The 24828-nt window shown below is 40.5% G+C and overlaps 1 protein-coding gene across 3 annotated transcripts in view; it reads right to left on the bottom strand.

Annotated features, from left to right (window-relative positions):
• DIAPH1 (diaphanous related formin 1) overlaps window positions 1-24828 on the bottom strand; it is a 108907-nt gene that overhangs the window by 64286 nt on the left and 19793 nt on the right. For 2 of the 3 annotated variants that reach the window (XM_043465183.1, XM_043465181.1), the window contains exons 2-16: window positions 14859-14885; window positions 13692-13847; window positions 11188-11289; window positions 10709-10839; window positions 10434-10520; window positions 9560-9623; window positions 7042-7181; window positions 5825-5933; window positions 5235-5345; window positions 4817-4935; window positions 4044-4160; window positions 3463-3578; window positions 2873-2937; window positions 2019-2198; window positions 486-1244 (exon numbers count right to left, since the gene is read on the bottom strand). In XM_043465183.1, the coding sequence (XP_043321118.1) occupies window positions 486-1244; window positions 2019-2198; window positions 2873-2937; window positions 3463-3578; window positions 4044-4160; window positions 4817-4935; window positions 5235-5345; window positions 5825-5933; window positions 7042-7181; window positions 9560-9623; window positions 10434-10520; window positions 10709-10839; window positions 11188-11289; window positions 13692-13847; window positions 14859-14885 (2283 nt within the window). The remainder of the gene's footprint in view (window positions 1-485; window positions 1245-2018; window positions 2199-2872; window positions 2938-3462; window positions 3579-4043; window positions 4161-4816; window positions 4936-5234; window positions 5346-5824; window positions 5934-7041; window positions 7182-9559; window positions 9624-10433; window positions 10521-10708; window positions 10840-11187; window positions 11290-13691; window positions 13848-14858; window positions 14886-24828) is intronic. The other variant, XM_043465182.1, reaches the window with a different exon arrangement.

The following is a 24828-nucleotide window of genomic DNA, read 5'->3' as shown; positions in this document are numbered from 1 at the left end:
TGGCTTCCAAAAGCAAAGGACTGATGTAGAATCATAAGGGTTTCAAACACATACCATATCTGTGCAATCATATCCTATGTAACTCATTTACTGGTGGGCAGAGGTGGTAGGGGGCTGTATCCATAAATCTATATGACTTTTGGATCAGTAAAATTATCAGTACCTTGCAGATCAGTGAAATGACTATTATCAAACTGTACGGTATCATTGCACTCATATCCTCAGTGAAAAGGGCAAAAAACATTAACTGTAGGATAAGTTTAGGTTTTCTAGCAGAGTACAGGTTCCAAGAACTCTCCCAAGTGATATCTGGCATGCAGGATATGTCTATTATCTGGTGAATAAACATATGCATGAGTGGAACTTGAAGACATACAGATGTGAACCATAAGAAAGGGGAGTCCAACCATGCACAAAACACAAAGTAGGAAGCTGAAGGGTTTTTTTCTTAATCTACTAATGAAGAGATGGACAGAAATTCTCACCTTGGACCAGTTTGGCCTCCGGAGCTGCACCTCTGGCTTGTAAAGTTTCTTTGGGGTTAATCCAAATGGCAGAACTGGGGCTGCAGGAACTCCAAAAGGGAGAGGCGGAGGAATGCCAGGGCCTCCAGGAAATGGAGGGGGTGGGGGGATTCCACCAGGAAAAGGGGGAGGGGGAGGCGGCACTCCTGGTCCTCCAGGCAAGAGAGGAGGGGGGGGGGGGATGCCAGGGCCCCCAGGCAGGGGAGGTGGTGGTGGGGGGATGCCAACACCTCCAGGCAAAGGGGGAGGAGGGGGGGGGATGCCAACACCTCCAGGCAAAGGGGGAGGAGGGGGGGGGATGCCAACACCTCCAGGCAAAGGGGGAGGAGGTGGTGGGGGGATGCCAACACCTCCAGGCAAAGGGGGAGGAGGCGGGGGGATGCCAACACTTCCAGGCAAAGGGGGAGGAGGAGGAGGGGGGGGGATGCCAACACCTCCAGGCAAAGGGGGAGGAGGGGGGATGCTAGGACCCCCAGGTGGGGAGAGGAAAGCACACCCAGGTAGAGGAGGAGCAGGAGGTGGGGGAGGAGGACTGGCCCTGGCCTCAGGAAGTGGGGGTGTGGGGACTGATACAGGGGGTACAACAGGCCCAGAGTCAGCAGGTAAAGGAGGCGCAGGGGGAACAGCAGCACTGCTAGGAGGGGCTACAGCAGTAACTGCAGCAGAGAGAGAAGCCACTTCTTTCTTGGCATCTTCCAGTTCCTTGGACAGCTTGGCAACCTGCAGAAACACCACCAAGAGGAATATGTCTCACTCCACTTCAGGGACCACTGGAAAGAACCTAAGAAATTACTTGATCCAAACTTCTCATTTTATACATGAAGGGAGTGAAAACAGTTAGTTGACAGGCTCCACCTAAAGTCACAGAGCTACTTAGCAACAGAGACAAAACTAGAATTCAGGTTTTCGTGTTCTTAGTTCAGTACGCTTTGCATTAAGAAGGCAACGTCAAAGTTTATGTTAAACTCTCCCTTTGATTAGAAATTGCAAAGATCAAGTAAACCAAATATTCTAGTTATATAATTAACATATGTGCTATAAATGTAGTAATATAAACACATAAAGTGATCAAGTTATCAGGTATCACAGATCATATAAATATTTATAACTGCAGGCAGAGTATGTAGGCATAGATCTGTCCAGAGATGACTCAAGTAAGAGAAAATTAGTAAATAGAACAGTTTATTTAGTATTTACTCCTAAATTTACTAGAATATTTCTAAATTACTAGAAATATTATCTTTATCTCTGGGTAGTTCGGTGACTCATTTTATTCTTTGTGTTGTTCTGTATTCTCCAAATTGTCTATCTTACGTATTACTTATCCCCCAAACAGTTCATGATTTAAAGAATATGCACCACCTAACTAGATTACCTATTAGTATCTGAACTCTTCCTAGTTGTAAGATGAGAGAGTCCTGCTCCAACACAGGCTCACCCTGAAGCTGCTGCTGGCAGTCCCAGGTTACTCTGCCTTCCCTGTTCGGAAATTACCTCTCCTGTGAGCTGAGACACTTCTGCTTCCAGGTCCTGTTTCTCCGTGGCAATTTTTTGCTTTTCAGAATCCAATGCATCCTTTTCTCCCTGAATATCCTGGAGCTTCTGCTCAAAGTCACTTTCCATCTTTTTCATTTCCACCTGGAGCTCATGTCGAGCTGTTAACTCGGAGTCCAGCTAGAAAAGAAAGAAATCAGGTTCTCCATCTCAACAAAAGTCCAGTATTATTCCCCATAATTTACTGTTTTGTGTTAATCCTTGATCTGTTGAGCTCACTGACCCAAGGAATGCCTGGGAAAACAGGCCACTATGATTTTGACCTTAAAATCAAGCTTAAAGGAGGGGGAAGCCAGGGATTATTTCCATAGACTATCAATACTTGGGAGTGATTTTTTTAAAAAGCCACCACCACCAAGATTTTAAGGACATTTAACCAGGACAGCTAAGGTGCACAGTCCCAACAGTCTCAAGGATCAAAAAGTTATCAACAATAGGAGTCCTTAATCAAAGAGAAAAAGAATTCAGACATATTCCAGTTCCGATTATTCTATGGCTAAGAGGCCTGAGACATCAAGTAAACCCAAGTGCTGACAACGTTATATGAGAGTTCCACCTGTCTTCCTCCTGCTCGGGGGCCCATGAACTGTGCCAACTCACAATGGACCAGCTACTCATGATCATACTTTCTCCACTGAATGACCTACACCAGAAAGGTTTCCCCAAGGAACTGCTATTGTGTGCTGAACACTTCCAAAATATCATGAGTAACTGTGTCACATGTCGGAAAAATCAAAACCCTTAAACAAAGAAAGAAAGATATAGCTCAATTATTTTTGATCTCTCATACATACCTTTTTTTCCAGCTCTGTAGCTTTGGCTTCTGATTTCTCCACCTTTGTTTTATCAATCATTTGGTCTAAAAAGAAGGCAAAGAGTCAGGAAGTCAAGTTCCCAATTCTCCCCTGCCCCTCTCACTAAGCCCTTCCATATAAACAAAAGGAGCAAAGACTGCCCTTTGGTTATTTTTCTTATCCTTCTTAATGTTCTGTATGGGACAAAGAAATGGAACTTTCAGCTAAGTTCAACATATAATTTCTGAGTGCCTGTTACACAGTATGGCTACCATGCTGGGTGGCACAGAAAATGCCTACAAGTAGTACTTATGAATCTCTGGGACCAGCAGGAGTTAAAGACAATACCTGAAGTCCCTTCAAAAGGTGGGGAGGTGTATGAGAAGGGATAAACTTTTAGAATTTTTTGGAAATAAACTAAAGGCCTGTATATTCCTAGCATAGATATTATTATATCACCTAAGAAAGAGTGAAAATGGAAATACCCATGGGCTAAAAAAGTACCTTCTCTGAAATCTTCACTGAAAGAAAAATGGAAAATGAAAGGTGGAAGCAATGTTTCACAGAACCAAATAGATGAATACACTTACCAATCAGTCCCTCAATATCAATCTGGAGGTGCCGACACTTGAAGTCCGGATCAGCCCCGTTCTTATGCAGAACTATCTGAGAAATACATTCTTCAATCAACTTATAGTACTGCGGTCTACAGAAGAAACAAAACAAGGTTATTAATGGAAAACCAAAATATAATTTTGGTATTCAGGATCAAGAAAGGTAAATTGCTTTGACAATAGAAGGACCTGAGGATAAATGTCCTGGAAAAGACTTTTTCATAATATTAATGGAGTACTGCTGCCATTCTAAGAAATCCCCCTCTTCCGCATCAGCTATGCACATCTACTTCAGAGTGTCAAAACTTCTTGCCATCTGTCTCCCAGTGCAAATCATTTTCCATCTAAAATTCAAGCTAGACCCTGCCTGTGACAGACAGTACTATTGCTGAATCTCTAGTCTATGGCTTGAATCTCATGTTCCAACATGAAAGAACTTTATACTGCTGCCTTCCTTGGCTATCACCTTCACCCCACTATGAAAGAGGGCAGTTCACTTGAATTTTGCTCTCTCCATTTAGGTTCAGATTAATCTTCCCAAAGGTATACCATCTCACCTGGCCTCATAGTCATTTCGGACTAAGAGTAAGTGCTGCAGGATAGACAGGAAGTGCTGCTCTGCCTTTGAATCCTTCACTGTGTTTAACAGAATCTGGAAGACTTCACTGAAGTCAGTGGAAAAGGAGAAGAGGCTAAGGAAAGCATAAACTTAGAAAATATGTCTGACAGGTAGCTTGACAACTCTCATGAAAAGGAACAAGATGCCACTTCTATTCTAACAGCTGTTCCTTCTGTACACCCTGGCCTAAACTTTAAGCTGTGTAAACTTCCTTTGGCCAGAGGACCAGTGAGTCAGTGGTACTACACAGAGACAAAATGCCTAGTACTTGGCTTGAAAATCGAGCAATAGACAGAAAGAAAAAGGTAAGTGCCTCAAAGTCACTTGTGGAAAATACCGATAGGTAACCAAATTATTCCCCATGTCAGTCTCAGGGGCACATACAAGTTACAGCCCTATTCCCTGACTTGCCTATGTCCTTCCAAAACCAGTTCCACATCTTAATAAGCTAAGCTATTGTGTTCTAGGAGATCTATATTAACTATGATGACTGCTTCCATGCTGAGCAACCCTCAGATGAGCTTTCCCAACTCCTCTAGTCCGTGCTGAGGTAAACAAATCCACAGCAATCAAAAGACAGCCGCCTTATCTACTAGGAAGACGGACTAATGCCCTCTTCTGATCATCAACTCCACACCATTCCATACAGGGATCTATCACTGAAAACAACCGAATGTCTTATCTATTTCAACCCAGTCAGTAAAAGGATATTCCATCTCCATTCGAATGTCATCCAGCCGTCCCTTCAGGTCATAGGAATCTTCTTCTCCTTGTTCATCAAATACAGTAAGCTGCACTCTCATATCATCATTTTCAATCTCTCGAAGGTCCTGTCAACATCAGAAGAATAGGTCAGGGAACCCAGAAGTGCCTGATGCTGGCTAGAAACCCAAACCTTTTACCCTGTTTTTTTGGTTTGTTTGGCCACGCTGCATGACCTGCCATGGTTGCCCAACCAGGAACTGAACCCAGGCCACAGCAGTGAAAGTGCTGAATCCTAACCAGTAGACCACCAGGGAACTCCCTCAACCTGGTTTTTAAACTGAAAATGGAAGTTATCCCAGGGATGGTGGGGCTATAGGAACAGGAGGAACCAGCCCAGCCTTTCTAATGAAGAGCTGCCTCTCACCTGCAACACTTGGTGCAGCCCCAAGCGCATCAGTTCACTTCGGATGTGAACTCGGAAATCAAGTTCTTCAGCTGGTGTGATGAGAGCATTGATGAGCTGTAGGCATCCCACCTAAGATAAGAAAATTCAGCAGCTGTGTCAATGTTAACTCCTAGAGATCAAGATCCCACTCTCTTTACCTGCATTCTGAGGCCCCCAAATATTACCTAGAAGATGGAGTACAAAAACGACAAGAATGATTTTCTGTTACAGCAAATTAGCCTGGTTTAAACAGAGGTCCAGAGAGCTCAGAGGTCTAAAGAATTCCGGGGATTTGAAAGTGTAATTTGTTCTGGGCCTTGGTTTCCTAGCTTGTAAATAAATACCATGCCTTTTTTCCACCTCGTAATGAGGAAAACAGTTCTTTCTCTGCTTTTTAGAGAGAAGAGTAACCATTTTCCCTTCAGAAAGAACTTTGAAATATAAAATACATTGTTGGTAACTGCTCCATGTGTACTTTTAAAAGGTCAAATTAAAAAAAAAAAGGTCAAATGAACTTCAGTCTTTCTATCTTGAATTCCACTTGTGGGCCATTTCACAGGTATACATGCCTTGAGAGCAATGGAGGTCCCACTTTTTAATCCATCCAGCAGTGGCTGAAAACGTTCCACCTCATCCATTTCAGCTCTTTCTGTCATCGCCTCCAAAACCCTTTCATTCCTGCCCAAGAGTGAGGAAAGGGAGAGAATTGGTCAGGTGCTCCGGTCAGGTAGATTACACAGGGGCACAGATCAGTTAGGAAACAGACAATATCAACATTCTAGATTTCTCATATTCTTCTTCTTATCATATAGAGCAGAGGCCAGATCACCAGGAAACTAAGGACCATCTCTTCAGAAAAGTGCACTCCCTAAAAATACAGCCCTAGAGTCCTATCCATATTTACCAAATCAAGACCCCTGTTCTAAGGCGTATAAATTGGACAACTCTTGGAGAGGCATTTAACAGTACCAATTTTTAATGCCGGTAACATTGGCCTACTCCTAGAAAATCTACCCAACATAAGTACATAAATATGAAATAATATATATATATTGTACAAAGAATACATGTATGTGTGCTCAGTCATGTCCAACTCTTTGCAGTCCCATGGACTGTAGCCCACCAGGCTCCTCCATCCATGGAATTTTCCAGGCAAGAATACTGGAGCAGGTTGCCGTTTCCTATTCCAGGGGATCTTCCCAACCCAGGGGGAAGTGTCTCTAGCATCTCCTCATTGGCAGGTGGATTCTTTACCACTAGCGCCACCTTTCCTTAATTCTAAGATACCATCTTTTGGAGTGGCAGGTATGTTATAACTTAGTATATTTGTCTAAGCTAGAAAATGATCCATGAAAAAAAAAAAAGAAAATGATCCATGAGACTACACCACACCATTAAAAGTGGTCACCTCTGTAGAATAGGGTTTGCCAAAGGGATGACATTGTTTAATCGTACTTCATATATTTCTGTGTTGTTCGGAGTTTTAAAATAACCTTGTGTTATTTCTGAATTTTAAAAAATTAAAAAGAAACCCTTGTCCTAGACAATACAGACATTACTGGAGATCTAGGAGGCACTCTGCTGTACCCTTGATAAGCAGCAATACATGCAGAACAGCCTCCATCTCTTAACAAACATTCTTAAATATTAAGATTCACAGTGTTCACGTAAGAAATATAGTCTTACCTAGTATTTAAGAGTAAGTGGACACCCAAGCAACTCAATATTCCTCAAGACTAAGGAAGATGATAAAAAAGAAAATAGAAAAATCATTCCAGCCACATACATGTCCTCTGGCTGCGGCAGGATACAGAGAGCAGACAGTAGCTTAGCAGCATCAATCATCATGTTGGGAACAGCAGGATCCATGGCTCTGACCAGCAGCAGAATTCCTTCTTCTGTCTCCAACATCGTCTTGATTCCAAACTATGAGAACAAAAACAGAAAAGGAAGGATTAAAGATGAGAGCACCTAACCAGGGACAAGTTGATGAGTTGTTATGGGTTGAATGGTATTCCTCCCAAAATCCGTATGTTGAAGCCCTAACCCCTAGTACCTGAGACTGTAACCTCATTTGGAAACAGGGTCACAGGCAGATGTAGTCAGTTAGATTACCATTTCGTCAGACTAGAGTAGGGTGGGTCCTTAACCCAATATAACTGTTGTCTTTACAAAAAGAGGAGATGTAGGCAAACAGGGAGAACACCACGTGAACTCAAAGATAGAGACTGGGTGATGCATATACAAGTCAAGGAATCTCAAAGGTTGCCAGCAAGACACCAGAAGCTAGGAGAGAAGCATGGGACACACCCTCCCTCCCAGCCTTCAGAAGGAACCAATCCTGTTGACACCCTGATCTTGGACTTACAGCCTTTAGAGCTGTGAGGTAAACAAACTTCTGTTGCTTAAGACACCTAGTTTGTAGTACTGTGTTCTAGCAACCCTAGCAAACTAATACAGGATAGAATATGCTTCCCAAAATAGCTAAACAAAAATGAGCATAGGAAAAATAATTTTCTAGCAGACACAACAAGTAATGCTCAAAATTCTCCAAGCCAGGCTTCAACAATACGTGAACCGTGAACTACAAGATGTTCAAGCTGGTTTTAGAAAAGGCAGAGGAACCAGAGATCAAATTGCCAACATCCGCTGGATCATTGAAAAATCAAGAGAGTTCCAGAAAAACATCTATTTCTGCCTTACTGACTATGCCGAAGCCTTTAACTGTGTGGATCACAATAACTATGGAAAATTCTGAAAGAGATGGGAATACCAGACCACCTGACCTGCCTCTTGAGAAATCTGTATGCAGGTCAGGAAGCAACAGTTAGAACTGGACAGGGAACAACAGACTGGTTCCAAATTGGGAAAGGAGTACATCAAGGCTGTATATTGTCACCCTGCTTATTTACCTTATATGCAGAGTACATCATGAGAAACACTGGGCTGGATGAAGCACAAGTTGGAATCAAGATTGCCGGGACAAATATCAACCACCTCAAATACGCAGATGACACCACCCTTATGGCAGAAAGTGAAGAAGAACTAAAGAGCCTCTTGATGAAAGTGGAAGAGGAGAGTGAAAAAGTTGGCTTAAAGCTCAACATTCAGAAAACTAAGATCATGGCATCCAATTCCATCACTTCATGGCAAGCAGATGGAGAAACAGTGGAAACAGTGACAGACTTTATTTTCTTGGGCTCCAAAATCACTGCGGATGGTGACTGCAGCCATGAAATTAAAAGACACTTACTCCTTGGAAGAAAAGTTATGACCAACCTAGACAGCATGTTAAAAAGCAGAGACATTACTTTGCCAAAAAAGGTCCGTCAAGTCAAGGCTATGGTTTTTCCAGTAGTCATGTATGGATGTGAGAGTTGGACTATAAAGAAAGCTGAGTGCCGAAGAATTGATGGTTTTGAACTGTGGTGTTGGAGAGGACTCTTGAGAGTCCCTTGGACTGCAAGGAGATCCAACCAGTCCATCCTGAAGGAGATCAGTCCTGGGTGTTCATTGGAAGGACTGATGCTGAAGGTGAAGCTCCAATACTTTGGCCACCTGATGTGAAGAGCTGACTCATTGGAAAGGACCCTGATGCTGGGAAAGATTGAGGGCAGGAGGAGAAGGGGACGACAGAGGATGAGATGGTTGGATGGCATCACCGACTCAATGGACATGAGTTGAGTAAACTCCGGGAGTTGGTGATGGACAGGGAAGTGCTGCAGTCCATGGGGTCGCAAAGAGTTGGACATGACTGAGAAACTGAACTGAACTGAGCAGACACAATAGAATTCTATGTCTTCCAAGAATAAAAACTGACTCTTAACATTTCTTTTTCAATGCCCCCACAAGCCAATAGAATAATTATAATAAAATTAAACAGTCAGGAAGACAGATTTGCACTCATGAACAAACCATTGAAGGCTCCCTAGGTTTAAATACTAAACAGAAAAAAATAAAGAGAAAGGAAATATTCTACAGTAGGAACATACAGGGGACAAAATAATAAAGCAGAGAATAAAGTAAACCTTCCAAAAATTAGTAACTGCAGGTCAGGAAATCCATCATTAACAAAAGTATAAACAGAAGAAGAAAATTAAGCCTTTCCTCTGAAATAGACATTACAACTGAGGAAAAAGATATGTAACAGTATGTGTATGTGGTAATCAAAAGTTATAATACTAAAAAGGAAAGCTAGAAGTCTTGAACCTTGTATTTCTAGGTCCTTCTTTTTTGAGTTTGCCAACAGAAGAGCAAAACAGGGGTCATGATGGGAGTCAGAATGAGAATGGGAACAATCTTACCTTGTTATTCATAAAAGCTTTCAAGCAGCGAATGATCTCATGCTTGTTACGGCTGTCATAGCCTCTGTGTGTAGAAGACATAATTAGTGAAGTCCCTTTATTCTACACCTATCTCCCACTGACTTTTCAACTATAAACAAGGGTCTTATGAACACTCCCAACTAGTAGCTGAGTAAACTCTAGCACATAGCACTTTGTTCTGAAACACTGGCAAAAAGAGATAGCTGAAGAAAAGAACCACTGGCTAATCCTCTCATTAACGAAGAATTTAGTATTATATTAAAATCTCCCCTTTAACTCCTAGTAGGCTCCTAAGGGCTAAATTCTATCACAATAGCATCCTATCTATTATTGCTTGCCTCATCTACACCAAAGGTTTCAAGTCTGTACTTTCAGGAGGCAGAGGACCTGTGTTTTGCTTTGGAAAGATCCCAGGAAGTAGAGAAACCATACTGGGTCAGGTTGGCTTCAAGAAAGCCTAACTTAAGTCAGTGCAAGAATTATTTCAACCCTGAAGACTATCATAAAGTTAGTCTCAAACTGATCACACATATTTCCAAATGAGATACGACCCAGACCAGATCACGGGAGAGCTCTGGACTAATCAGACCACATTTCCAGATGGGATAAGAACCTGTATTGGGAGACTCACAATCATATGTGGTATATACTGAGAAATTTAAGTTCCTCTACCTTTTCCTGTACCTATAATAATTATTCATCCTCCAGTCACCCCCACGATAAACCCCATTCTCAGCCAACATATAATGTCGTAGTCCTAACTTTACATTTATGCCATTTCCTCCTTTACAGCAAATAGCCAAGTCCTCTACTACCCTCCACCTAGAAGATGACAAGACTTGGAAGTCCTCACCCAGCAGTCTCCTCCTTCTCATCATGAAGTCGTTTAAGGATGTCCAATAAGGAGGCCAGGCCCTCAGCACCAAATGTTTGGACCCAACTGTAAGGCACAAAGACAACGCAATATCAAATCAATATACTCTTATCCACAAAAATAAAATGTGTCCTGGCAACTTCTTACTCCCAATCCAGAACATTCTCATACTTCCCTGACTCCTCTGATCTCTAATCCCCATCAGTGAATTCTGCAGTGGGCTCTTACTTCTGTTTCCACCTTCAAATCCTCACCTGACAGGGTTGTTGTTGAGGGAGACACGAAGGGACTCCAGGCAGCTGAGCAGAGGCATATCCCGCAAGCCTGACCTCAACTCCTGAATGTACATCATGGCTGACCTAGAGCTCTCCTTCTGGCTCATGCCCTGGAAAGAAGCAAACAGAGGTCAGTAAACACTGGACTCAGTCATAAATTGGACTAGTATTAGTTAATACCATTTAAACAGTATGAGGGCAGACACCCATCATACATACCACAGAACGATGAGATTCAGAATTTCCTTCCCATTACTCATACATACTTTATGATGATTGAATTAGGCAAATATATGTAAGAAAAGTAACTCAAGTAAAGGTAAAAAATGAGTAAGTTTACATAAAAGAATGAAATAGAACTGACGTGGACATAAAATGTTCTGTGAAAGTAACAAAACAAACATGGCCAAGATAAGGGCACAGTCTCCCATGTCATGGGTACCTGCCCCAGGACTCACAGCCTTGGAGGTGTGTAAGTACTGGGACACCATCTCTCTCTTGATGATAATGTCCTTCTCTCTCAAAGGTTGCTGTTTCTCCTCATTCAGGTTCATATCCAGCTAGTAGCAGGAGAAAAAAGGGGGAAAATTGCTTTAAATTCCTTACAAGTTTGAGTATTTAATATTTAGTACAGTTAGTGAAGAGACGAACACACTAAATGCTTACTGAATAAAGAAATTTTCCTGACCCCTAGAGACTTAAGCTATTATAGATGATGGGAATTCCTCAGGAATAAATATGGTTAACATTTTAGTATAAATCCCAACAGACATTTTTATATACATACACTTAAATTTACTCCTAACAAGAACGGACTCTCAATACAGAGGGAAAACTTACTTTGTATTGTTGAAAGAAAAGCAAACATAGCATTAATATTTTCTGCACTTGGGATGGACTTTAGTAATTTCTTCAGGCTGAAGCACTGAACCACTGGCACCATTCAAACACCAGCAAAATCTGTGCCACTCTAGGCCTAAACACCCATTATTCCTGGTTAACTAAGTCCCTGGACAAACTCCTCCATGAAGAACAAACTGGAAACTGACAAATTCCCTCAACAGACATAATCTGGAGTGTGTTATCAGGAGAAAGGCCCTGCTTGAGCATGTTACATATGAAACCATCTGTCTGAGCCTCCTATCTCTGTGAGCAGAAGTTCAACCCTAACAAGTCCAGAATATTATTTAAAATGGGAATGTATAGGAGGAAAAAGTGGAAATATTCAATTTCTTCTCCGTGTGTGTGTGTGTGATGTGTGAAGGAATCACCACCACCAAACCGTAATAGTAATCTGACTTTTTTCTGACTCAATTTCTGGTGCTTTCTTCCTCCTTTTACAGATAAACTGAACAGAAAAGTTGCAAAATAGCGGCCCTGAGGCTGAATCAGACCCAAAGATGAAGTATACTTTGTCTTCTAAAATTTCTAAGTATGCTTTGTCTTCTAAAAATTTCAACATTTTAAATTTGAGAGACTTCATAAAAAAAAATGAATTTCTAGCACCAAGGGATACAATCAACAAATTTAACATTACAGAAAACTGTAAAAGTCAAACAGCTTCTTCAAGAAACTTTTTATAGCAATAGGAAGGAAAGGAAAATCTATAGTTCAAATGAAACTTCGGAGAATATTACAATGGACCCTATCTGGAATCGCGACTTGAATAAACAAAATTTTTTTTAAATGACCTTATTAGGGAAATCTGAATGCTGGCTATTTGTTTAAAAAAAAAACAATTTTTGTTGCTTTTTTAAAACATACAGATTTCTGGCTTCTTGAAAAATAGAAACATCTGGGATTACTGGGCTAGCATTCCCAACCGGAATGCTTCAAAACCTGGAAGTGAACTGTGGCTGGCTTTTAACAAAAACGCCAAATGTTCTTCATTTTACTGCAGTCTCTTTTTCTTTTTATCATCTTTTATGTAGCCCTTAACTTATTAATGCTACCTCCCCTTGCCCTGAAGACATCTCAATTTGCAATCCAAAGCCCCTAACATGTCTTAGACTCTTAACACACTTGGATCATTATGAGACAAACTGAAAGCTTCAGTGAAAAGTAATAGTAGTAGTACTGGTTGAGGGTTTACAACCACAGGTACCAGGCCCTGTATTAAGGGTTTTAATTCCATGCTTTTAACTTAGTTAGACTCGCCACTAGTCTCTAATTGAAGCTGAGATGGTAAATCCAAGTTAATCCATAGGTCTCATGAAACCGTATAAACATGTACTCAAAACTCTGCAGCCCTCAGCACTGATGGACATTCTCTGAGTGTCCTTACTCAGCGGTTCTCACTGAGGGCAGCAAAGTCAGTGTCACCCATGCACAGGTTATTACTGAACTGACCCAGCCTAAAAGGGTCTTCTAGTGATTATAACATCAGAATTCTCTTTCCAGATTTACCACTAAACAGAAGACCTTGGGCAAATGACACCTTTCCACGTCTCCAAAGTTTCTTCTTTGTAGAGATTTTGTTGTGAATGTTTTAAATCTTTATCTACTCTGGCTGTCATCACACTACCACATTAGTTGGCCCAGTCACTCTGTATCTTTGTGGCTTAAGTGCTGCTGGGCTGAAAGAGACTAACAAGGTGGTCAGTGATCAGATATTTCTAAGCCTAATTCACAGATTCCAATCTACGGATTGGTGCCTGTATATTTAGTCCCTTCATTAATGGAGCTGCTATTAAGTTCTCTATTAAACCTAGAGCGTTTTTTTGGTAATTAAGGGCTAGTTAAGGAGGGCTGTGCATGAAAAAGGACCCATCATGCCTATAAATGGAGAAGGAAATGGCAACCCACTCCAGTATTCTTGCCTGGGAAATCCCATAGACAGAGAAGCCTGGCAGGTACAGTTCAGGAAGTCTCAAAGAGTTGGACATGACTTAGTGACTAAACAACAAACATGCCCATAAAAGCATTTTCAAGAAGAAGCAATGTTTTGAGGTGGGGAACTTACCAGCATCTGTTCAAAGAGTACTAGAACTTGCTCATCTGAAACATCTTGCAATGACTGTGCTGTGGGATCATCCCCATAAAATGCAGAAGAATTTCTATGAGCAGAATTGGGCTTTTCTTTCTCCTTCTTACTTCTCATGCTGGTAAATCTCTCCAGCTGAGAAAGAGAAAAAAGAATTAGCAGTGACCCATTTTTATTTACACAACAAACCATACCTCAAATAGCCTCTAGCCTCTTATACACCCATGGTTCCTTTGGTTTGTGGGCAATTCCAAGGCTCTTATGACATGAAAAAGAGAAACCAGTCTTTCCTGTATCTAATTTACTACACTGACTCTGTACTCTCACCTTCATCCAAAGATAAGGAGAATGAAATACTAAAATTTGGAACCTGTCTAAAAAAAGAGAACTTTGCTCTTTAGCTCCTCTGCCATTTCTAAGCCCTCGAGCAACCCAGAACTGAAAGCACCTCACATGCGGAGTGCTCAGTAAAATGCCCTGTTTCCCTCTAGTTACCCAATAATAACTGTGGCCAGATCCTCAGAGGACCTCCCCCTTTGAGAGCTTAGTCTGATCATGATTTTGATATAAGTTATATGCAAGAAACAAGGAAATGCCTTAAAACCAGGAACCATTGTTATTTCTTTCTTCTGTACACTCCATAGCACTTGTGTTATGCAAGCAGCAAAAGTTCAAAATATATTCTCCAAAATCTTCTTTGCAAAGAATATAATCTATTGTACTTCAGGCTTCAGGGCTATATATGCCATCTCTCTGTCAACCAACCTCAACCATTCCTCAAACCACGAGGACAGGTATTCAATTCAGAAAGAGCTACAGATAAACTGCAGCTTATCGGCACTACCTGTTTGAAAATAAGAGTTAGCATCTGCAAGCATTCTGGGGCTTCCAATGATATGAATGGCATCCAGACAGCAAGTCAGCTGAGAGTTTAAAGAACATGCCCAACCTTGGAAGTCAGTGAACATGCCAGGGAAATGCATGCAATAAATCAAATAGAGCAAAGAGTTAGAAAAAGCTGTGGGAGGACCTGAGAGTAGAAGCCATATCACATTTATAAGTTATAGAAAGTCAAAGTTATTGCAACTGGCAAATACCATAAGTGTAGGAAATGAGCCATGCACATGCTGAACAAAATTTCCTTACCTCATCTGCCATGAGTCTCTTCAGAGTCTAGGAACAGGAAAAAGGAAGGAGAAGAGAGGGAAGAGAGATGAGTGAAATGCCAGGAAATTTCCTAAATACCAGATGGATTGGGGAAAAAAAAGAGGAGAAAAGAAGTTGAAAGGATCTAGGCTCCTTCCTACAAGCTAGATTTCTGCCATACTCCTTAGCACATTCCCTTAGGTAAGGGGCAGGAGGAGTTTTAAGGTCACTAACATATAATAACCCTTTGGGGGAAAGATGACCGATAAACCTATGAAATGTGTTCAACTTCATTAGTAAACAAGGAAATGCAGACCAAAACCACAACAAGATTATCATTTTACTCTCAAGACTGGCAAAAAATTGTCCTGTGTCTAGTCACATAGCAGCAGGAGCTCTCACACACTGTTGGTGTAATGTAAATTGTTATGGCCACTTTGGAAAACACAATGGAAAACGGAATCTAGTAAAGTGAAAATACGCAGATATATTACAACTCAACACAACAGTTTCTATAAATCTACCTTTCCTTCAGAAAGTTGCACTAACATAGCAGGCTGAGTATAACAACAATGTTCACAGTAACACTGTAATATCTAAAACAGAGAACAATCCAAACAGCCATTTGGAGTAGAATGGGTAAACTGGTGTAATGGTACAGTGGAAAATAATTATATGCAGAAAGTGAATGAACATGTAGCTACTCACAAATATAAAAGTGAATGTATTATTTCTTTTACATTGAGATTAAAAACATGCAAAATTAAATTACATTATCTAGGATGTATAATCATAAAGAGAATGATTACCACAAATGGCAAAACAGTGGTTACCTGGGGTGGGTGGAAGAATAATGATTGTAGAAAGGGATGGGGGCTTCAGGGGTGCTTACAATAATATTCTATTTCTTGAGATGGATGATGGATACATGGATGTTCTGTTTATAACTTTTCTGTATGTTTTATATTTTCTCTTCTCTTCTGTATGTGTGCTGTACTTTACCAAAAAAAGTCTGATTCAACCAGGTACAGGAAAGCAGGAATTCTTCATTCTAATACTTAGTTTTAAACCAGGGACTTCCCTGGAGGTCCAGTGGTTAAGACTCTGCCTTCCAATGCAGGGGACATGGGTTCAATCCCTGGTTGGGGACTAAGATGCCGCATGCCATTGAGTGCTGCCAAAAACATTTTTTTAATCTTATTTTTGCTGTTATTCTTAGAAGAGTACAGTAAATGCCTCTTGACTAACATTCTTCAACTAACGAAAAACTATTTGACACTGCCACAAAATTATTCTACTAACCTTTTTACAGACAAGAAAAATCAATGTCATTATGCTCATGTACCCAATGTCAAGAGTTTGGTTAAATCCCATGTAAACTGTGAATTTTAACTTTGCCCTCCACAGTCCAGAGGTCAACCTCCTGCTGATGGAATGCTAATCACTCACCCGAAACCCTAAGAACATTGCTCAGTGTCCATGGAATCCGAAGCTACCCTGTGTGTGCGCTGCTCACTGGGCAGCCACAGCAGAAGGGTCACGAGACAGAGACCGAAACACCAGGCAGACTCACAGTTCCTTTTGTCATCGTTCTGGGTCTCCTGACACAGAGGTGAAACAAGCCACACACAGAGTGAGTGTTTATAGTCAGGTTGCCACTACCAAGGTTACACTTACTTGCTCCTAGAGCAAGTGCTTCCAGTCCAGAACCTTGCCCTCCAAACTCAAAATGTTCTGTCAGAACCAAACAACCACCAAAATAATTCTGGGATGGATATAACATAGATAACAGAACCTGGGTCTAATGAATCAGTGCCAGCTGGACTCTTCGTAGCTGCAGGTTAAGTTAAAGAACAGGAAACCAGCAACCCATTTTTTCTGCCTGCAGACTCATTTCTCTTCCCTCCATCCTAGTGGTATGAGCTGTCATTTGATTTACTGTAGTAGCCTCCTAACTCATGTCCCTTCCTTCACTCCCATCTGCCCAACACAAAATCTACGCTCTATACTAAATCCAAGAGTAATTGTTCTAAAATGTCGAGCTGTCTGGGTTATTTCTCATTTAAAACCTTGTAATAGTTCCCTACTGCCCTTGGGTTGAGATCCGAATTCCTTAGCATGGCATAGGACACTTCTGACTCATCTCTCAACAAGCCCTCTACCTCAAACCCTATCTTCTGGGCATCCTGAATTCATTCCAAGTCCACAGACAGATCGCGCTGTCTCACCACCACAAACCTTCCCTAGGCTGCTGCTTCCCTCAGTGGAGACTGCTTAAGGCTAGCTCCAACAGGCCCTACAGGATGACACCTCCTCTAATTGGAAAGGTACCTCTCCTTATGTTTCTGCAGAAATAGGTACTTGCCCGCCTCACAGCACTACAAGTGGATTACAACTGTATTTTGATTGTCTGTCTCCTCTAGCTATTTCCAGACTAAGTTCCTTCAGGGCAGAGTCTAAGACTCAGTCATTGTATCTCCTATGAACAAATACCATAATTTGGGGCTGCTCTCCTAAAATACCAATCCCTGGAGATCTGTTCCACCTTTTCATTTCATTGGTGAAGAAACTGAAGCCCACACAGATGGAGTAAATCACTGAGGTCATATAAGGGCAAGCTGGGTATGGAACTCTGGTCTCCAGATAGCCCTAAACCTTTGCATTCCCCAAATTCTTGTCTTGTTCCCATTTAATGCCCACTGTTGCCTTTAGACATACACACAAAAAATCTGTTTTCTTAAAAAGGAAAAAACCAGTCTCCTTAGGTTTCCTTGGTGCATCATTAGAAACAGATTAATTCCTTTAAAAAAAAGTATCCATGTTTTAGTGCTCGATTTGAGTAAGGACAGCAAAACTGATCCATGTATTTCTCAACTACTCCCAACAGAGGGCAGCATCTACCAGCAAAGTGAATCACAGTACAGGCAAAATTCTGTTTCAGAACCCAATAGAACACCCAAATTGTAGGCTCAGCTCTATTACTGAAATAGAACCTGCTGCTACAGTATATTGAGGGTGTATTAATTTACTTATTTAATGCTACATGTGTTTTCCTTAAGGATCTTACAGTTTACAAATGGTAAGTTTTGTGAGGCTTTTTTCCTAATTGTATCATTAACTGTTTTGTGAATTTTCTAAGATACATAATATGCTTTGTGGATTCTCTGAGATAGGTAACAAGAGGTTCCTAGTTCATGAAAAGTAAGAATGACTAAAAATAGTGGAGTCCTAGAAGATAAATGCTACTGGACGTGTACTTATGCATTATGCCCCAGAAGTTCAAGCTTTCTGATGATCTCTAATGATCCCACCTATTTCTATATGCCTCTATGCTCATCTTTTCCCTTGTTTGCTATCAATTATTTTCTGCCTTCAAACTACGAACCCTTACTGCACTAAATACTTCATCTTCCTGTCCCTCCTACCGAGTCTTCTACTGAAGCTGTATACTAAAACCTTTAACTACAAATACAGATACTGAAGGAAGCATAAATACAGAATGAAAAATTTTTAACATATCAAAATCTGCTCATGAATACAAATTAATAGGGACATCCAGGTAAAAGACAGTAAACTGAATTAAATTTCCCCCCTTTTTGAAATATTTCTACATGTACAGAAAAGGAATTTTTAGGAAAAAAAAAAAAAAAGGAAGGAGCCTACAAGGTTGGGAAAAACAAGAAAAGTGTAGTTATAACCAACTTTTGAAGCTGGGACTGAGACTCAACAGATCTAAGAAAAATGAGCCCTAAACCTGATGAAGGAAAAGCCAGTAACTATCCAGACTGTACTTAAGAATCCTCAACAGGCTCAGGAATTAGCAGCACCAGGTATAATACTTACAGAAATGAGCAGCTGGAGGAGAGGGAGGCCAAAAATAAGATTGGTTTAAAGGCTGTTTAAAAAGCAGTTACATAGCTCAGTTGGTGAAGAATCCGCCTGCAATGCAGGAGAACCTCGTTCGATTCCTGGGTCAGGAAGATCCGCTGGAGAAGGGATAGGCTACCCATTTCAGTATTCTTGGGCTTCCCTTGTGGCTCAGCTGGTAAAGAATCCGCCTGAAATTCGTGAGACCTGGGTTTGATCCCTGGGTTGGGAAGATTTCCTGGAGAAGGGAAAGGCTACCCACTCCAGTATTCTGGCCTGGAGAATTCCATGGACTGTATAGTCCATGGGGTCGCAAAGAGTCAGACACAACTGAGCGACTTTCACTTTTCACGTAAAGAAGCAGTTGGACCTGTAGATCCTCCTGTTATCCCCAAAGCCCCTCCCCTCATGCCATCAGGAGACTACCCTCCCTTACTCCAGCATAAATCTGTAAATTTATTCTTAGAAGAGGGTAAAACACAGATCTCTGGCTCGGGGGATGCCAGGCACAGCTGTGGGCAGAAATCCTATACCAAAAAGACAAGTAAGTTAATCTATGCGTACTCTATATACTGAGACACCCAGCACCTTCCCCTTTCTAGTTTCTCAGGACTCCAGCACCCCAAAATCCTTACCCTTGAGGCAGAAGGTTGGAAGAGCCTTCTCTGGGGAACTAAAAAACAACCTTATACTACTGACATAGTCCAAGCAGGTCACCGTAGAGCTATGCCGTCCAATCTGGTAGCTACCAGCCACAAGTAACGACTAAGCATTTATTTTATTTTTAATTGAAGGATAATTACTTTACAATATTGTGATGGTTTCCGTCACACACAAACATGAATCAGCCAGAGACATACAGATGTCATCTCCCTCTTGAACCTTCTTCCCACCTCCCTCCCCATCCCACCCCTCTAGGCACCCACAGAGCACTAGCTTTGAGTTCCCTGCTTCATCCAGCAAACTCCCACTGGCTATTTATTTTATATATGGCGCTGTATGTTTCCATGCTTTCCTGGTGGCTCAGATGGTAAAGAATCTCCCTGCAATGTGGCAGACCTGGGTTTGATCCCTGGTTTGCAGCGATCTCCTGGAGAAGGGAATACCCTGGAGAAGTCCGTGGGGTTGCAAAGAGAAGGCACGACTGAGAGGCCAACAGACACACACCTTCCCACCAACAGTGCGAGGCGCTCCCTTTCCTCCACGCCCTCTCCAGCACTTACTGCTGTACATTTTTTGATGATGGCCATTCTGACTGGTGTAAAGTGATACCTCATTGTAGTTTTGATTTGCTTGTCTCTAATAATGAGCAATGTTGAGCATCTTTTCATGTGTTTATTAGCCATCTGTATGTCTTCTTTGGAGAAATGTCTGTTTAGGTATTCTGCCCATTTTTTGATTGGGTTGTTTTCCTGATTGTTGAGCTATATGAGCTGTTTATATATGCTGGAGATTAATCCTTTGCCAGTTGTTTGCAACTATTTTCTCCCATTCTGAGGGTTGTCTTTTAATCTTGTTTATTGTTTCCTTTGCTGTGCAAAAGCTTTTAAGTTTAATTAAGTCCCACTTGTTTATTTTTATTTCCATTACTCTAGGAGGTGGGTCAAAGAGGATCTGGCTGTGGTGTATGTCAAAGAGTGTACTGTCTTTGTTTTCCTCTAAAAGCTTTATAGTTTCTGGCCTTCATTTAAGTCTTTAATCCATTTTGAGTTTACTTTTGTGTATAGTGTTAGGAAGTATTCTAGTTTTACTCATTTACATATAGTTGTCCAGTTTTCCCAGCACCACTTATTGAAGAGGCTGTTTTTTCTCCATTGTATATTCTTGCCTCCTTTGTTAAAGATAAGGTGCCCATAGGTGCATAGGTTTATCTCTGGGTTTTCTATCTTGTTCACCACTGAGCATTTCTAATGTGCCTAGTGCAACTGAAACAGGAATTTTAAATTTTATTTAATTTTTAAAAAATTTAAAATTAAAAACTAGTATGTTATTGTTAAACTTAAGTATGTTTGGAATATGCTAGGTATGTGAATCTACCTTTCACTTGTAAATTTTATGAAATCTAAATACACATCAAGTATATCCATAAAAATTTAGCATTCAAATTGAGATGTGCTGTAAGATATAAAACAAACTGCAGTTCAATAACTTCATATAAAAAACAAGGTAAAAACATCATTAACAATCAATATATATCTATTACACATTAAAACTATTTTAGATATACAAGGTTAAAAAACATTATTAAAGTTAATTTCACATGATTCTTTTCCTTTTTTTTCTTTTTGCCTTTTTCTGTGGCTACTGTAAAACCTACAATTACATATGTGACTCACATTATATTTATATTGAACAGGGCAAGCCTACAATAAACTGCACAGCTAACAAGCTCTACCCATGGATCCAGTTTCCAATGAATTTTTCAGTCCCTCATTCTTAAATATGAACAGACAACCAAGGATTATTAAACACATAAGGAAAAATACAAATGTGAGAGAGAGAAAAAGCAATTCCTTATATAGAGACAATGCAAGAAAAGAGAATAGAAAAAAGTTAATATCTATAAGAGAGGACATAATGCCGTTTTTTGTGTTTGTTTTTTTTTAATTTTTTGGCCACTCAATGCAGCATGCAAGAGCTTAGTTCCCCGATCAGGGATCGAACTGTGCCCCATTGTGGAAGCATAGAGTCTTTTAACCACTGGAGCCTAAGTGAAAGTCGCTCACTTGTGTCTGACTCTTTGTGGAATATACAGTCCGTGGAATTCTCCAGGCCAGAATACTGGAGTGGGTAGCCTATCCCTTCTCCAGTAGATCTTCCTGACCCAGGAATTGAACCGAGGTCTCCTGCATTGCAGATGGATTCTTTACCAGCTGAGATACCAGGGAAGCCCACTGGAGCCTAGGAAGTCCTCATAATGCCATTTTAAAAAGAAATATTCAGAGAAAAAAGAACCCTTAGAAGTTGAACCCATGAAAACAGAAACTTAACAGAAAACTCAAGAAAGGCTGAAAGATAAGAACTTGAAGAAATCTCCCCAAAGTAGAGGAAAAAGACAGAGATGGGAAACTGAGAGTAAAGATAAGAAAATTAGATCAGTTTGGCAAGTATAATACCCAAACAACAGGAGCAAACAGAGGAGCAAGCTATCAGAGAAATAATTCAAGAATATTTCCTAGCACTGAATGTAAGCTGGTACAGCCACTATGGAAAACAGTCTGGATGGAGGTTCCTCAAAAGACTAAAAACAGAGTTGCCATATGATCCAGCAATCCCACCCCTGGGCATATATGCAGAAAACTGTAATTTAAAAAGATACATGCACCCCTATGTTCATAAACAGCACTGATCACAATAGCCAAGACAAGGCAACAACCCAAAAGTCCATCATCAGATGAATAAAGAAGATACGGTTCATATATACAATGGAATATTACATGGCAATAAAAAAAAGAATGAAATAATGCTATTTGCAGTAACATGCATAAACCATAATTGAAAAAAAATATAAAAAAAGAATGCACACATGTGTATATCTGAATCACTTTGCTGTGCAGCAGAAACTTACACAACATTGTAAATCAACTACACATTAATGTAGAAAAATATTTCCCAGGACTGAAGGATGTCTCCATCACAACAGACAGATCACCACACAAAGGCATATCATGGTGAAATTCCAAAACACTAGGAAAACAAAATTTTACAACTTGAAAGAAGGGGAACTTCCCCTTGCTATCCAGTGGTTGAGACTTCATGCTTTCACTGCAGAGTAGTGCAAGTTTGATCCCTGGTACGGGAACTAAGATCCCAAATGCCACACAGTGGGGGGTGGGCAGGGGGAGGTGTGAGAGAAAAAGAAGGGAGGAAAATTGGTCAAAGGAATCAGAGAAGCTTTTAATTTCTTCAACTACTAATATATACAAAAAGCTAAACAACAAAAAAGGCAGTTTAAAATATAAAAAAATAAAATAAAATATAAAAAAAATTTTCTAACTTAGAATTCTGTACCCAAATTATTAATCAAATGTGAGTTCAGAATAGACATTTTTCAGACATTAAAGTCTTCAGGAAATGTATCCAAGTGCACCTTAGGAAGCAACTGTAGGATACACTCTACCAAAATAAGGGAGCAAACCAAGAAAGTGACAGACCTGAACTACAAGCAACAGGAGACCTATCATCTGCGAGGTAAAGGAGACTCCCAGAGCAGAGACTTCAGGTTTGTACGCTGACCCCCACACCCCATGGCTTGGCCACTGACACCCTCAGAAGGAGCCCTTGTAAGCAATCGGGGAATCTAAGGTCAGACTGTGCCTCCAAGATAGTACTGTTTATTTTCTCCTGGGAGCCTCGATCTCACAGTGGCAATATTGTCACTTAAACATAGTCTAGATTTTTTCTGGTAACTCAATTTTTATAATAACCTTTCATTTATATGCAAACAATTATTGATAGAAGCACAAAATGTTTTTTAAGGGGCAGAATAACAATTTATTCGATAGGAATTTTTTGTTCAATAGAATTAAATGAGCAAATAAATTTCTGAAGGTCGTTAGTTGGTACAGGAAAAGAGCTTAAACTGCATTTAATAAAAATTCAATTTCTCTGAAAGATTCTCAGTATTATCAAATCTTACTTAAATTAACACAAATTGCTCAAAGGTGCACTGCATCAAAGTAATAGCATCAAAATAAACATATTTGGCTGGGCACTGCTCTGCATTAAGACCATCAATCAAAATAAAAATGAAAAGCTGTCCCCTCACTCTCTCCTTCCAGAGTGTAATTCAAAGCTCTGACTCAGTTACCACATCCTAATGTAATATGTGGTAAGATAAATCTTTTGGTTACCATCTATAGGAAACAAGAAACTTCCTAGACACTTTACAGTTTGGTTTCTCAAAGAAACCAAAAATTAAAGTCAAGATCCCAAAGTATGCCCTGTGAGGCTAGACTAATTAAATTGATGACTGAATGAGTTTGAAGCATACCCTGATCAATTAGTATCATAATAAATGCAAATGAAATCTAAAACTCCTTTTCTATAACTGGATTTGTTGTGGTGGTGGTGGTAGCCAAATCTATTAATACTTGAGCTTTTTAAAAGTGGGTTGACTGGACTAAATTTGCCAGTCTTTTGGACAGAGGTTCCCTCTGTTTGCCTAGTAACAGAATTGGACTTATTATAGATTAAAGGATATAAGAAAATTCATCCAAGGCACTGATTCACTTCTAACCCAATTCCCTGAATCTTTAACTTTTCCCTCCAGTCACAAAAAGGGAATTCTCAATGAAGGATAGTCTCTCATGTAGCCAAACAAAAGGTAATTAGGTAGTGTCCATAGCAGAAGAGAGGTAAGCAGAGATCTAATAAGAGAATATGATTAAACATTATTCTGATCACAGAGTACATTACACAGCAAAGAGTGTTTCTAATTTCTACCAATGTGCTTTGCAAGAACAGTTAATCATGAACAATTACCTCATGAACCATGTGGCTAGCACAGGGGTAATATAAGCCTACAAGAGCAAGACCATATTTTAGTACCTTCTAAAGATTTTGTTCAGGTTACCTTATCCAGAACAACTATATCTGAGCTCTTGGCTAAGGGAAAACACCACAGCTGAATGCCCCATGGCCCCTACTCTGTGATGATTCTTAGGAGGATTCCTGGGAACTACAGGTTTTTCTCATAAAACCCACAATCACAATGCAGTTCACTGCCTCAATATACTTAATTCCCAGCTCTCCCTCTTCTGACATCCACACCTGCTCATGGGCTAATTCAGAGTGAGGGAAATGTTTAGTGTGGTAGGAAGAATTCTAGGACCTCCCTCAAGATTTCTAGCCTGAGGTACATAACCTGTATAATTATCAAAACTGTAAATATGATAGGCTATCACTGTTGTGATTAGGTTATATTACTTGCCACAACTGACTTTTAAGAGGGCTTCCCTGGTGGGTCAGTCAGTAAAAATAATCCGCCTGCAATGCTGGACACCTGGGTTCCATCCCTGGGTTGGAAAGATCCCCTGGAGGAGGACATGGCAACCCATTCCAGTAGTCTTGCCAGGAGAGTCCCCAAGGACAGACTTTTAAG

This window comes from Cervus canadensis, chromosome 4, assembly GCF_019320065.1.
Source record: "Cervus canadensis isolate Bull #8, Minnesota chromosome 4, ASM1932006v1, whole genome shotgun sequence".
NCBI classification, from domain to species: Eukaryota; Metazoa; Chordata; class Mammalia; order Artiodactyla; family Cervidae; genus Cervus; species Cervus canadensis.
Note: the sequence above shows the minus strand (reverse complement) of the source record. Positions and strands in the feature narration are given on the sequence as shown.